The sequence below is a fragment of the Glycine max genome, chromosome 10 (assembly GCF_000004515.6).
Source record: "Glycine max cultivar Williams 82 chromosome 10, Glycine_max_v4.0, whole genome shotgun sequence".
In the NCBI taxonomy this organism is placed as follows: Eukaryota; Viridiplantae; Streptophyta; class Magnoliopsida; order Fabales; family Fabaceae; genus Glycine; species Glycine max.
The window spans coordinates 24,007,811-24,023,089 of record NC_038246.2 but is presented as its reverse complement, the minus strand read 5'-3'; the positions used below and the strand labels follow the sequence as shown (position 1 = coordinate 24,023,089).

Genomic DNA, 15,279 nt, shown 5'->3' with positions numbered 1-15,279 from the left:
CTTGTGTGCACCATTACCTAAAGAACCAATAATACACCAACTAGAATACAGGTGTAAAGCTTACATAATGTACATGATTGGTGGTGTTTTAATACTTGATAAATCTAGAAATAGAGTTCATCTAATGTATTTGAACCTATTATGTGACTTCAACAACATAAAAAATATAGTTGGGGTTCTGCATGTTTAGCAAACCTGTACAGAGAACTGTGTCAGGCATCATCGGAGGTTGGTAGAGTTATGGGTGGTTGTGTCATACTATTGTAGTCATGGGTTTGGTACCGCATGCCTTTTATTGCATCAAGAGTCCAACGGCCCGAAACAACTTATCTGCTAGCTAAAAGGTTATTACAAATAATGAAAAAAATATTTAATTTCAATGACAGGCATTATAATATTACAATTAATAGTGGCTTTGTGTCATTTACATTTCAAATGAAGTGGTGGTAGATTAGAACATAGGGGCACACCTCATGGTGTCTTGGACAGGTATAGATCTCATACAGATCATATGGAGAGTCATCAGTTATATTACTATCATCAACCGCATCATCAATATGTACATATTAACATTTACTAATGTTGCATTGTTAACATGTATTTCAGTTTTCTTGGGTCCTATATAGGACTTTAAGAGCACCTACCATGACATGCATACAGAGACAGGGACATTTGGTCTTCATGTACTGCAATTATTTGTTTTTCCATCATGGAATTGCATCAAACAAACTAGGTCAATCTATAATTTGGTCTACATCAAGATATTCATGTTTGATCGAGGCCGTACCCGAATCAAATAAACATGAAAATGCAGTAACTAGGAAGTGATCCTAGGTCGTTTCCCAACGAGCAGTGACAAGCCAAATGTTCATAATATGCTTGTAGTAACAGTAACGATGGGGGGGGGTTGGTTGTTTGGTAATTAAAGAGCAGAACAAATAAAATGGAATACGAAACTACTAATATTAAAAACGGGTTGTTTCCTCTGATTCAGAAGCCATTCTCTTATCCTGGGTTATGGAGAATTTGTCCCTAACAGTCAACCACTTAATCCAACCCTATTTCAATTTACTAAGCGAAAATCAACTTAGGGTTTTCAATACGTGATTAGGCACCACATACACCAGTTAGCCCTTCGTCCATTAAGCATGAACGCAAGTTAGGCTCAGAGGCAATTAATCGAACACGAAGCGTGCACTGATTAATATTCACGAAATTGGGATAACTGGTGAAGGGAAAACTGCCAGGAAACCACATTACAAGCGAAACCTCAAAGAGAGTTGGGCTTCGTCCTCAAAAGGAAACAACACCAGAAAATCTAGCCTTCCATGGATTCAAACAGAAAATGCAATTGAAACATGAAGCAGAAACGTAAATGAACGAAAACGTAAAATGGAACAGAAACGTAAATGAGAGTAGAAGAAGAAGCAAGAACGAAATTGTAATTAGAAGCAGAAAATGTAAAATTGCATTACGAACTCAGAAGCATCAAAACAGAAAAACGAAAAACCCTAAAACAAAGCTCTGAATAATGAATAGCATAACAGAATAGAATCCCCTGCACGAATCCCAAGGCAGCTATTTAAAAAGAGTCACTCAAAGTCACTGGGCCCTATTACAATACCCTGGCCCAAAACGAAATAAACACTGAACAACATAAAATAAAATTGCGAAATTTCCTAATTAGAAATTAACTAAGGTAAGCGCTGCTTTATTTGCCCTCTTCAAGTCCACAACCAAAATCCGGATTAAGCCCAATGTTTCATTAATTCCTGAAATTAGATTAAAAACATCAAATTAGCTAAATGAGCCCAAATTATAAAACTGCCTAATTAATTGACAATTAAGACCAATCAATAATTAAAATGGTGCAAAAAGGGTTTAGAAAATAGAAGAAAATGATGGCACATCAAAACCCCCCATACTTAGCCTTTTGCACTCCTGGGCAAAATGAAACAAAGAACAAAATCCAAGGATATCAGAGGGAGACAAACAAAAACATTCACATATTTCTCAATGAACATCAAGGAATGAAAGGAATGGGTAACATCTAACATAAGGAGATCCAAAAAGTCAAGACATTCATGAAAATCATCCAAGCAACCCAATCATGGCAAAATAGTTAATCAGCTCAAGAATGAAAAGTGATAAAGCCTCACAAGATATACACTCTATCTCTCAAGTGTCTAGGCTACTATTTACCCTCAAAGCACCCATGAAAGCAAACACCACATAAACTTGGCAAGATTCTAAAATTGACAATCAACCCATAAACACAAGCACATGAGGATCAAAAGGTCTTTTAAGGTTGTAATGGGGCCAAGGACAAGGTATGGAGAAATATGGAATAAGTGGCTAAATCCCAAAGGAATAGAGGAGCAAAGGGGAATAAGTGCATTTTAAGAAAAATAAGAAAATAAAAAGAAGTAAAGATAAAAATTAAACATGAAGAGTAGAACCAAGAGTTTCATCATTCTTGTGCCATTTAAGATCTTATTCACTCAACTTTATTGCTTTTCTTTTTCTTTTTTCGAATTTTTTTTTTCGAATTTTTTTTTTTTTTTTTTACTCTTTAGCCTTTGAGAAACAACATTTCATTCAGCATGTCCAACATTTAACCAATATACAATGTACATCAAGTATGGCCCAAAATACATCGTGAAGCATAGCCAACAAAACAAGTTGTCCAATGAAACAAAAACCCCCCACACTTATTCCCAAAACAATTCCAAAGCTCCAAAATTCCTTAAGGATATGGTAATATCATGGTTTTTCACTTAAGGCTTGTAGTGAGCTTCAAAACAAGGAAAGGGAAACAAGGCTCAAAAGGGCTATCAAAGGAATTAATTCAAGGTAAGTCCATTTGGCTAGAAGCTTATAAGAACAAAATTGCCTTAATCATTTCCAAATATGCATGTGAATTAGGACGCATCAACAAGAATCAAGCCAAGGCTATTGTGCAAGCAATCAATGGGGCAAAACACACCAAATGATTATAATGATGGATGGCTCAAATTCTCACAAAGGTAAAATCATCACTTTCAAATTGAGCTTTCAAAACTATCATGAGTAGAGAAGAATCAAGGATTTCAAGTCACAAAATGTCAAGAACTTTTATTTCCAAAACAATTACCCATTTCTTGAACATATCCTATAATTCAAAGAAAAACATGCAAAGTCGTATGTGCACACAAAATTGACCCAAAATATTAAACTAAAAATCCGACGAAACTAACAACATTAACAAATTAACACAACTAACAAATTAACAAAACCATCAAAACTAGCAAAACCAAAGAACACTCCCCCCCCCATACTTAAACAACACATTGTCCTCAATGTAGCACAATTAAAAGATTAAAAACAATTAAATCATCAAAGAGAATCGGACAAGTGTAATAAAAGCAAAGAAGGAGATAGGAAAAGAAAAACTCCCTAAGTCATGGTGGAGGAAGAGTAGGGTGGAGTAAGGAAGTCTCTTCCACCACTACGTCCACTAAAGAAGGGTTCGTGAGGAATGGCTTAAGTCGATGTCCGTTGACCTTGAAGCTCTTATTTGTGGAGTCGCTTTTGATCTCAACTGTACCATAAGGAAAAACATTAGTAACAACAAAAGGACCAATCCACTTAGACCTCAACTTACCACTCATGAGTCCAAGCCTAGAATTATACAATAACACTTTTTGCCCAACCACGAAGTCTTTTTTAACTATCATGCTATCATGGAACTTCTTGGTCTTTTCTTTGTAGAACTTGGCATTCTCGTAGGCTTCTAGGCGGATTTCATCTAACTCACTCAGTTGCAACTTCCTTTCCTCGCCAGCTTGATCCATAGAGAAGTTGCAAGTCTTCACTGCCCAGTATGCTTTGTGCTCAATTTCCACTGGAAGATGACATGCCTTTCCAAAGACAACCCGATAAGGAGACATTCCTATGGGTGCTTTGTAGGCAGTCCGATGTGCCCAGAGAGCATCATCAAGCCTGGTACTCCAATCTTTCCTGCTTGGCTGAATCTTCTTTAGAATTCTCTTGATTTCCCTGTTAGAAATTTCTGCCTGTCCATTAGTTTGGGGGTGGTATGGTGTGGATACTCTGTGTACCACCCCGTACTTTTTAAGCAGGGCATGCATTGTCCTATTGCAAAAATGGGTTCCTTGATCACTAACAATTGCTTTAGGTACTCCAAACCTGCAAAACAGATTAGACCTGACAAAGTCTGCGACAACTTTAGCATCATTAGTTCTAGTGGGCTTGGCTTCCACCCATTTTGAAACATAATCAACTGCAAGGAGAATGTAAACATAACCAAAAGAGACAGGAAAAGGACCCATGAAATCTATACCCCAGACATCAAACACCTCACAGAATAGCATAGGTTGCTGAGGCATTTGTTGTCGCCATGTAAGTGTATTTCCTGCTCTCTGACACTGCTCACAAGTGCTGCAGATCTTCCACGCATCTTTAAAGATGGTGGGCCAATAAAAACCACAATCAAGCACTTTGCGAGCTGTCCTTTGAACACCCAGATGACCTCCCGGTGCGGAAGAATGACAGAACTGCAGGACTGAGTCAGTCTCATGATCTGGAATGCACCGTCTAATGACCTGATCACTGCACAATTTCCACAAGTAGGGGTCATCCCAAATAAAATGTTTAGCATCACTTTTAATCTTATCTTTTTGGGCCTTAGATGCTAAGGGAGGAAAAACAGAGGCAACTAAATAATTGACAATGTTAGCAAACCAGGGAGTAGAAAGAGAGTCAGAAATACTATACAATATATACAAATGATCATCCGGGAAATCATCCCGAATAGGTGAATCTACATCAGAGACACGTTCGATCCGACTCAAATGATCAGCAACTAGATTTTGTGCTCCGCTCCTATCACGGATCTCCAAGTCAAACTCTTGGAGCCAGAGCATCCATCGGATCAACCTAGGCTTAGAATCAGCCTTCTTCAACAAGTACTTTAGAGCTGCATGGTCAGTATAAACAATAATGCGAGTACCAAGCAAATAAGATCGAAATTTTTCAAGAGCAAAAACTATGGCTAGAAGCTCTTTCTCAATAGTAGTATAATTTGCTTGGGCAGCATCTAAAGTCCTAGAAGCATAATATATCACCCTGGGCAATTTATCAATTTTCTGAGCAAGGACAGCCCCCAATGCATAATTTGATGCATCACACATAAGCTCAAAAGGGGCTATCCAATCGGGTGCCTGGATGATGGGGGTGGTAGTCAACGCTCTTTTGAGGCAATCAAAAGCCTCTTTGCATCTGTCATTAAAGTCAAACTCCACCTCCTTTTGCAACAAGTTGGACAGTGGAAGGGCTACTTTGCTAAAATCCCTTATAAAGCGCCTGTAGAATCCTGCATGACCAAGAAAAGATCGCACCTCTCGCACACAAGAGGGGTAAGGCAATTGTGAAATAACAGAAATTTTTGCAGGATCTACTTCAATACCCTTATTGGAAATAATGTGGCCTAAAACTATACCTTGCTCAACCATAAAATGACATTTTTCAAAATTTAGAACAAGGTTAGTTTCAATACATCTATTCAAAACTTTTTCCAAACTATTCAAACAACCATCAAAAGAGGATCCATATACAGTGAAATCATCCATAAACACCTCTATGCAATTTTCTAAAAAATCACTGAAAATACTAATCATGCACCGCTGGAAGGTACCAGGGGCATTGCACAGGCCGAAAGGCATCCTCCTATAAGCAAAAGTGCCGAAGGGGCAGGTGAATGTGGTCTTTTCCTGATCCTCAGGAGCAATAGTAATTTGCATATAACCAGAAAAACCATCAAGGAAACAGTAGTGGGATTTACCTGCCAGGCGTTCAAGCATCTGGTCAATGAATGGCAGGGGAAAATGGACCTTTTTGGTAACCTGGTTCAGCCTCCTATAGTCAATGCAGACTCTCCAACTGTTCTGCACCCGAGTAGGAATCAGCTCCTCCTTCTCATTTCTGATCACTGTGAGGCCAGTCTTCTTCGGGACTACCTGGACGGGACTCACCCATTGGCTATCAGAGATAGGATAAATGATTCCAGCTTGCAAAAGCTTGGTTATCTCCTTCTTTACTACATCAAGAATCCCCGGGTTGAGTCTTCTCTGTGGTTGTCTTACTGGTTTAGCTCCATCCTCTAAATTTATTCGATGCATACATGTGGATGGGCTAATACCAGGAATGTCCGCCAGGGTCAGCCTATAGCCTTCTTATGCTTCTTGAGAACTGACAACAACTTCTCCTCTTGTTCATCAGCAAGGGAGGCAGATATAATCAGTGGAAAACTCTTGCTATCATCCAAGTAAGCGTATTTTAAATTTGATGGCAGAGGCTTCAATTCTGGTGTGGTCGGCTGGACAGTGGTAGAAGGAGATGGTTTCTCAGCCTTTACCTCATAAAGAAAGTCAGAGGTATGTGTACTTCCTGAAACATGGTTAGTCCTATCTGACTCTATAAAATCAATCTCAAGAGGTAAAACACCACCTCCAGGCATGCAATCAATATCACTCTCAGATTCACTCTCAGCATCAAATTCAGACATATGATCAAGTACAATTTCAGACTCAATGCATGAAGAGTGAGAGGCATGCAGATTAGAATAAAGATCAGTCATGTATTCATCAACAACATGGTCAATTATTTCAGCACGAAATACAGAAAGATCTTCAGATGGGTATTTCATAGCATCCAGAATATTAAAATGAACAGTTATGTCACCAAATTCCATAGATAGTGTGCCTGCATAAACATCTATCTTAGTTCTAGCAGTTTTCATAAAGGGTCTGCCTAGAATGATGGGAACTGATCCTTGAGAAAATCCATCTTCCATATTCAAAATATAAAAATCAACAGGGAAAATCAGTTCACCAACTCTAACTAAGACATCTTCTATGAAACCAACAGGGTAGGCAACACTTCTATTAGCTAAATGAATTACCACATCAGTTGACTGCAAGGGGCCTAGAGATAGAGAATTAAAAATAGACAGAGGCATAACACTAACAGAAGCTCCTAAATCTAGCATGGCATTGTCAAACTTACTATTTCCTATGATACAAGGTATGCTGAATGTACCTGGATCTTTGCATTTTTCAGGAATTTGAGGAACAGATTTACCAATCAATGCGGAGACATTTCTGCCCATGCTAATTCGTTCACTTCCTTTAAGCTTCCGCTTATTAGTGCACAGCTCCTTCAAGAATTTGGCATATCTTGGAATTTGCTTTATTGCATCCAACAGAGGTATGTTTACCTCTACTTTTCTAAACATTTCCAAGATCTCTTTCTCTGCCTCTTCCATTTTTTTGTTGGAAACTGCTCTTGGAGGGAATGGAAGAGGGGGAATGTGCTGCTTCTGCAAATCAGAATTACCTGTGGAAGAAGATTCACCTGCACAGAAATTGTTAGGTAAATTTTTGTCATCACCTTTTTTCTGGAATAGAGTGAAGTTTGGCAGGCTCATTTGCAGATAAGGACGGTGCTACGGGTTGAGGTCCTTGACATTGCTTTCCCGACCTCAATGAAATGGCACTGACATTTTTGGGATTTTGGACAGCTTGAGAAGGCAGCTTGTCAGAATTTTGGGACTGTTGTTGATTCAATTGAGTAGCCAATTGTCCCATCTGATTGGTTAAGCTCTGAATGGAGGCTCTGGTCTCTTGCTGAAACTGCATGTTCTGCATAGTCATTTGCCTCACAAGTTCTTCGAGGGAAGGTTGTGGAGGGGCCTCAACTATTGGTTGTTTCTGGGGTTGTTGCTGTTGTTGGATTGGTGGAGGAATGTATGGTCTGCTTGGGCCAGCAGCATTTTGGAAGGAAGGAGCAGGCTGCTGTTGTTGTTGCTGAGGGCTGGACCATCTGAGGTTAGGGTGATTCCTCCATCCAGGGTTGTATCTGTTGCTGGAAAGGTCATAATTGCTCTGCTGTGGTTGATTTTGCTGCTGAGGTTGAGGAGGTCTATTGTATATATTTGCTACATAAGCTTCAGGCTGCTCAATTGCTCCAGGTTGCTGCATGGAAGGGCAAAGGTCTGTATGGTGGTCAGCAGAGGAGCACAAACCACAAACCCTTGCGACAGGTACAGATTTCTGATTCAAGGCCAGCTGGGTTACCAAGTTGACCAACGCATCCAGTTTGCCTTCAAGCTTCTTAGTTTCAGATGATGCAGATGGGTTTGTAGCTACCTCATGCACTCCTCTAATGACTATGGCATCATTTCTGGCACTAAACTGCTGGGAGTTGGAGGCCATCTTCTCAATTAAATTTCTGGCTTCAGCAGGAGTCATGTCTCCAAGGGCTCCACCACTGGCAGCATCTATCATACTTCTCTCCATATTACTGAGTCCTTCATAAAAGTATTGGAGAAGAAGCTGTTCTGAAATCTGATGGTGGGGGCAACTGGCACATAGTTTCTTAAATCTCTCCCAGTACTCATACAGGCTCTCTCCACTGAGTTGTCTAATACCTGAGATATCCTTCCTGATGGCTGTGGTCCTGGAAGCAGGGAAAATTTTTTCTAAGAATACTCTCTTAAGGTCATCCCAGCTCGTGATGGACCTTGGAGCAAGGTAATACAGCCAGTCCTTTGCCACTCCCTCTAATGAATGAGGAAAAGCCTTCAGAAATATGTGATCCTCTTGGACATCTGGGGGTTTCATGGTTGAGCAGACAATGTGAAATTCTTTCAAATGTTTGTGCGGGTCTTCACCTGCAAGGCCATGAAACTTTGGAAGCAAATGAATCAGTCCAGTTTTAAGAACATATGGGACATCCTCATCAGGGTATTGGATGCATAAGCTTTCATAGGTGAAATCAGGTGCAGCCATTTCCCTTAGAGTCCTCTCACGAGGTGGAGGTTGTGCCATGTTCTCAGAATGTGCAAAATCAGAATGCTCAGAATCAGAATGCTCAAAATTATAATGCTCAAGATCAGGATGTTCAAAATCACCAATAACAGAATGCACAGATTCACCAATTATGGAATGCTCAGAATGATCAAAAGGTATAAAATGATGCCTAACTAATCTATGAAATGTCCTATCTATCTCAGGATCAAAGGGTTGTAAGTCAGATGGATTGTCTCTAGTCATACACTACATTCAGCATGCACACAACTAGTTGCCTTGTCATGTAAATAAAGGTGTAGGTTTGAACTACAGCTACCCTCAAATGATATCCAAATGACATGAAATTTTGTGAGCAACCTTATAAAATGATGAGAAGATAGCACAAAAAATTTCGGACAAAAATTCAAAGTCTAACTATGAAAGCTAAAATTGGTAGGTTAAGAAAAATAAGTGAATAAAACTTGAAAAATAAAAAACTTTTGACAAAATCGCTTTTTTTGGACGATGGAGACCTCAGCCGGCCTATGGCAGGCTGCCATGACGTAGGAAATTTTTTTCTACCCCAAATGCATATATAATAATTGCGATTCTGATAACCGGAGCAAAAGTTATGGCCGTTTGAAGTTTTGACAAACACAAAATTTGCTAGTTTTTTGGAACTTTCAAATCTGACCAAACTAAAGGCTCTAGCTATTTTTCCCACAAAATATGGATTAAAAGAAGTTACCACAAAAAAATTAAGCCAAAAATAACAACCCTAGCTACTAAAACAAAAAATCCCAATTAATTCAGCATGGGTGGTCGCTAAAATCCGTCTCTAGCTGATTTCTACTATTACTCTGTTTTTGCCGCAAGCTGATTTCTACTACTACTCTGTTTTCAAGCACAATCTTCACAGCAAAACACACAAGACTGAAACAGGGGAAACGCTTAATGAGAAAACTGAAACAGAACACACATTAAACAAAATACCAGGACACTAAACAACACTAACACACATACTAACACAATACTAACAATTAAACATAAAACACGAAAGGATTAAACACACAACACTAGCTATCTATTATGAACCTTTGGACACTGCTCCCCGGCAACGGCGCCAAATTTGATCGAGGCCGTACCCGAATCAAATAAACATGAAAATGCAGTAACTAGGAAGTGATCCTAGGTCGTTTCCCAACGAGCAGTGACAAGCCAAATGTTCATAATATGCTTGTAGTAACAGTAACGATGGGGGGGTTGGTTGTTTGGTAATTAAAGAGCAGAACAAATAAAATGGAATACGAAACTACTAATATTAAAAACGGGTTGTTTCCTCTGATTCAGAAGTCACTCTCTTATCCTGGGTTATGGAGAATTCGTCCCTAACAGTCAACCACTTAATCCAACCCTATTTCAATTTACTAAGCGAAAATCAACTTAGGGTTTTCAATACGTGATTAGGCACCACATACACCAGTTAGCCCTTCGTCCATTAAGCATGAACGCAAGTTAGGCTCAGAGGCAATTAATCGAACACGAAGCGTGCACTGATTAATATTCACGAAATTGGGATAACTGGTGAAGGGAAAACTGCCAGGAAACCACATTACAAGCGAAACCTCAAAGAGAGTTGGGCTTCGTCTTCAAAAGGAAACAACACCAGAAAATCTAGCCTTCCATGGATTCAAACAGAAAATGCAATTGAAACATGAAGCAGAAACGTAAATGAACGGAAATGTAAAATGGAACAGAAACGTAAATGAGAGTAGAAGAAGAAGCAAGAACGAAATTGTAATTAGAAGCAGAAAATGTAAAATTGCATTACGAACTCAGAAGCATCAAAACAGAAAAACGAAAAACCCTAAAACAAAGCTCTGAATGATGAATAGCATAACAGAATAGAATCCCCTACACGAATCCCAAGGCAGCTATTTAAAAAGAGTCACTCAAAGTCACTGGGCCCTATTACAATACTCTGGCCCAAAACGAAATAAACACTGAACAACATAAAATAAAATTGCGAAATTTCCTAATTAGAAATTAACTAAGGTAAGCGCTGCTTTATTTGCCCTCTTCAAGTCCACAACCAAAATTCGGATTAAGCCCAATGTTTCATTAATTCCTGAAATTAGATTAAAAACATCAAATTAGCTAAATGAGCCCAAATTATAAAACTGCCTAATTAATTGACAATTAAGACCAATCAATAATTAAAATGGTGCAAAAAGGGTTTAGAAAATAGAAGAAAATGATGGCACATCAATGTTCATCCCATGAATCTTGATCGACTTCTCCAGATTAACACGCAAGACAATCATTATAGTGATTGGATGAAATATCATGTGGGGTGGATTAATATCTAGGAAAAACAAACACAATGATGTTTTAACTGGACAACGGGTTAAAGGGTCAGTGACACATACACCGGAGTATATGGAATGGTATAGGCAAAATCTATTTTGTTATTATCTGTTGCCCATAATGTTGCAGGGACAATCATTGAAGAAACACATTTTCTAGTTCCACATCCTCAGTCAATGTTTTGTACTCCATCACATGTTCATCAAACTTTTGACCAAGCTCGCGAGTCAGTCAATGCAACTAACCATGAATGGATGACCAATTTATTTGGTGTCAATTTGAATACACCAAATTCTGCGGCATCATATTTAACTTTTTTACACTAGTTAGATGCACCATATTTGTTTGGAGAGCAAGGACAAAGTTCTTCAATTGTACCAATCCATAGTCAAAACCCTGAGACAAAACAACAACATCATAAGGGAGAACCCATCATACAGGAGAGAAGAAATCCGCAACATAATCGACGTCCATCGCCCTATGGGATTGATCATCGTCTTAGTCATTAAAGTATAAAATATTGTGATAATGGGATCAACTATGTTTAAGTATCCTTCTAATGTAGTTTTAAAAATTATGTTAAAGTGGTCATGCCATGTTATGTTATGTTTAAGTGGTCATGTTATGCAATTTATAAAATTTATGTCTAATACATTAAAAATATTTGTGGCAAATTTATTTCATAGTTTTGACGTCAAAGAACCCAAAAAAAATATATCATATAACAGTTTCATCAAGAAAGACCTCAAATAAATAGCAAAAAATAAAAAAATAAAAACTATGTTTTCGACCCTTAAAATAATGTTTAAGTGACCATATTATGCCATGCATAAAATTTATGTCCAATACATTAAAAATATTTGTGGTAAATTTATTTCATAGTTTTGACGTCAAAGAATCCAAAAAATATATCATGTAACAGTTTCTTCAAGAAAGACCACAAATTAATAGCAAAAAAAGTTATATTTATGACCCTTAAAATAATGTTTAAGTGGTCATGTTATGAAATTTATAAAATTTATGTCCAATACATGAAAAATATATGTGGCAAATTTATTTCAGTTTTCATCTCAAAGAATCCAAAAAAACATATATTGTGTAACCGTTTCATCAAGAAGGACTTCAAATTGATAGCAAAAAAACTATGTTTTTGACCCTTAAAACAATGTTTAAGTGGTTGTGTTATGCAATTTATAAAATTTGTGTCAAATACATTAAAAATATCTGTGGCAAATTTATTTCATAGTTTTTACATCAAAGAATCTCCAAAAATATATCTTGTAACAGTTTCATCAAGAAGAACCTCAAATTAATAGCAAAAAAAAAATGTTTTCGACCCTTAAAACAATGTTTAAGTGAGCATGTTATGCAATTTATAAAATTTATGTCCAATACATTAAAAATATCTGTGTCAAATTCATTTCATAGTTTTCACGTCAAAGAATCCAAAAAGCCTTATCGCATCTCGAGCCTATGTGCTGGTCAGGTTCGCATGTCAATTACCAGTGCATGTGATCGCGCGTTGAACACCTGCACACAACATACAAAAGCCTGTGTGAATGATTCAAACTCTTTTTTTTATTATTATTGCTCAATGTATTGACCCTTATCGCATCTCGAGGCCATGTGCTAGATAGGCTCTTATGCCAATTACCAATGCATGTGACTGCACAGTGAATACCTGCACACAATTGACAAATTCTATAAATACCACTACTAGCTAAAGACATTCGTAAAAATTTCAAATATTCATATGAACCCCTACCACTATGCGTCACCCAACTGCATATGTTTGTGTTTACTACAATGGCCAAATCTGCAACACTAGTGAGGGCACCACCTTCATTAGTAACAATACAAAAACTTTCATGGTCAACAAGGTCCTAACCCTTACGCAATTGGTTGAACTTGTTCAACAAAAAATAAACATTGAACCACACCAACATCTCCAACATCTCCACTTTTGATGCTCCATATTTGAGCCAGGACAACCACATATGTACACATGTTTTATCTGAGAGATGATCATGATGTTCGATAGAAGTTCAACATTTTTTACAACAACATAACACTACCTTTTGTGGAGTTGTTTGTCACAATTTGTAACAACAGTAACCCATCAAACAACCAACATGACTCAACCTCCAATCTTGAGGACTTATTAGATGAATACGAGAACAATGTAGATTTTTGGGTCAAAGACCATGGTAGTGATAGTGATAGTGAGAGTAACATGTTTCCTTCCCATGAACCAATATTCAAACGAGGTTGGTAATCTGGGGATGATTTGTGTGTTACTTATTTTTGCTTTGAGGTTTTCCCATGGTGTGCTATGTCGGTGTTCATTACTTTAACATTATGTCATTGTGAATTTGCATTGCCTACTTCATTCCATTGTTGTTGTTTGTAGTACTTACATTATGTAATGAAATAAATCATTTGTTTCAGTTTATGTTAACAACGAAAATAAAAAAAAAATGACAATTACCTAAAACGCAAACACTTGAAATTTTTAAGTCTATGCAAATTAATCAAGTCTCTATTATTTACAGAAAGCTGACTTTGAATTGAAAACTCACAATTTAAATTTAAGTCTAAAAGTAGTAATGGATTTCTAGTGCACCATGTACCAGAGTAAAATGACATTCAAAATTGACAACACTTTGCAATTTACCCAAGTCTCTGGAAAAAATAGTGTTTAGTCAAATTGTCTCATAAAAAGCATTGTGCAGTCACATCATCTTGAAACAAGTAATGTGAGGTCAAATCGTATGGGGAAAAGTAACATGGGGTCAAAGTGTCTCGAAGGAATGAATGTTCAGTTAATTTGTATAAAAAAAATGCAATACTCAGTCAATTAATGCATTGTTCAATGTTTATTCAATCAACAAGGGCAAACTGACAATCAACATAATATGACATAATTAACAGGGGCAAGTAATTAATGTCATTTGTGTCCACCAGTTCCACATCTGGGAGGTTGCTTGTTTCTTGTTGGCTATCGACATACACGTCAATGTTCTTTTTCTCTCACTCCCGAGTTCACTAGTTCATCCTCATTTATTCACGCCAGGAAATCCAATGCTTCATATCCTCATTTATTCATGTCAGGGAATCCAATGCTCCAAACCCTAACCCTATATCATCAACCCTTAACCCTAACCCCGAACCTTACATTTAATAGGAGACAAATTTTCTTTGATTTTTCTTATTTTCTTCTTTTTCTCTCACTCACGGGTTCAGAACTTCATCCTCATTTATTCACATTAGAGAATCCAATGCTTTTGATCCTCATTTATTCACGTAAGAGAATCCAATGCTTCAGACCTTCATTTATCCACGTCAAGGAATCTAATGCTTCAAACCTTAACCCTAGGTCGTAAACCCTTAACCCTGACCCCTATATATAGAACTCATATTCACCTTCGTTTAACACATCCACACAACACTTCCTTGCTCAATTACTTTCTTCCAACCTTGCAAACATAAACCTTCTGTCACATTTCTTTCTCAATTGTTTCTCTATTACACAACATGTTTTCCTCATCTATGAAATGGTTAGTGCACTACAATGGTTAAATAATCAAAACAAATGAATGGGATACATTTAAATGCCCCTACCCATTGCTCTTTCAAACAAAGTGAGGCCTCACACTTGAAGTCTTGTCGCAGCCTACCCTTCGACGGGAGGACGGGGCGAAAAGGATAAGCCAAAGCGTTCGTCTCCAAGGGAGAAAACGAGTGGGGTCACCACCAATGTTTATTTGAGGAAAACATTAGAAAAACCAAAAGTGGTCTGTGAATATTGAAAATAAGGGTTCGAGAGTTGTTTACGCATGAGAAAGGTATTAGCACCCCACGTGCCCATCACAAGGGATGGTAGCCTTTAATCGAGTGTGCACAACGTGACTTCAAAATCATTTATTTTCCCCTTTTTATGTTTTTTACTTTTTTGGGGTCCACAAGGGTGTTGCCCTTGCTCCTATGCATCCTCAAGTGTGATGAGGAATTCAGACCTACGTAGTTCTTTATGGCAAAAGTTTGTGTGTTAAATTGATTTTAT

The 15,279-nt window shown here is 37.7% G+C and overlaps 1 protein-coding gene and 1 non-coding gene across 2 annotated transcripts; one reads left to right on the top strand and one right to left on the bottom strand.

The window, feature by feature from the left end:
• Positions 1–6,646: 6,646 nt before the first annotated feature.
• Positions 6,647–8,774, bottom strand: LOC121172962 (uncharacterized; the record flags this gene model as incomplete). Its single annotated transcript, XM_041006190.1, has 3 exons — positions 6,647–7,456; positions 7,509–7,664; positions 7,884–8,774. Coding segments are annotated over 3 exons (1,857 nt in total), but the record flags the coding sequence as incomplete, so codon positions are not given.
• On the top strand, positions 8,404–8,510 carry LOC112998199 (small nucleolar RNA R71). The gene has a single exon (XR_003263239.1). It is a non-coding gene; the product is annotated as a small nucleolar RNA R71 (small nucleolar RNA).
• Positions 8,775–15,279: the final 6,505 nt, after the last annotated feature.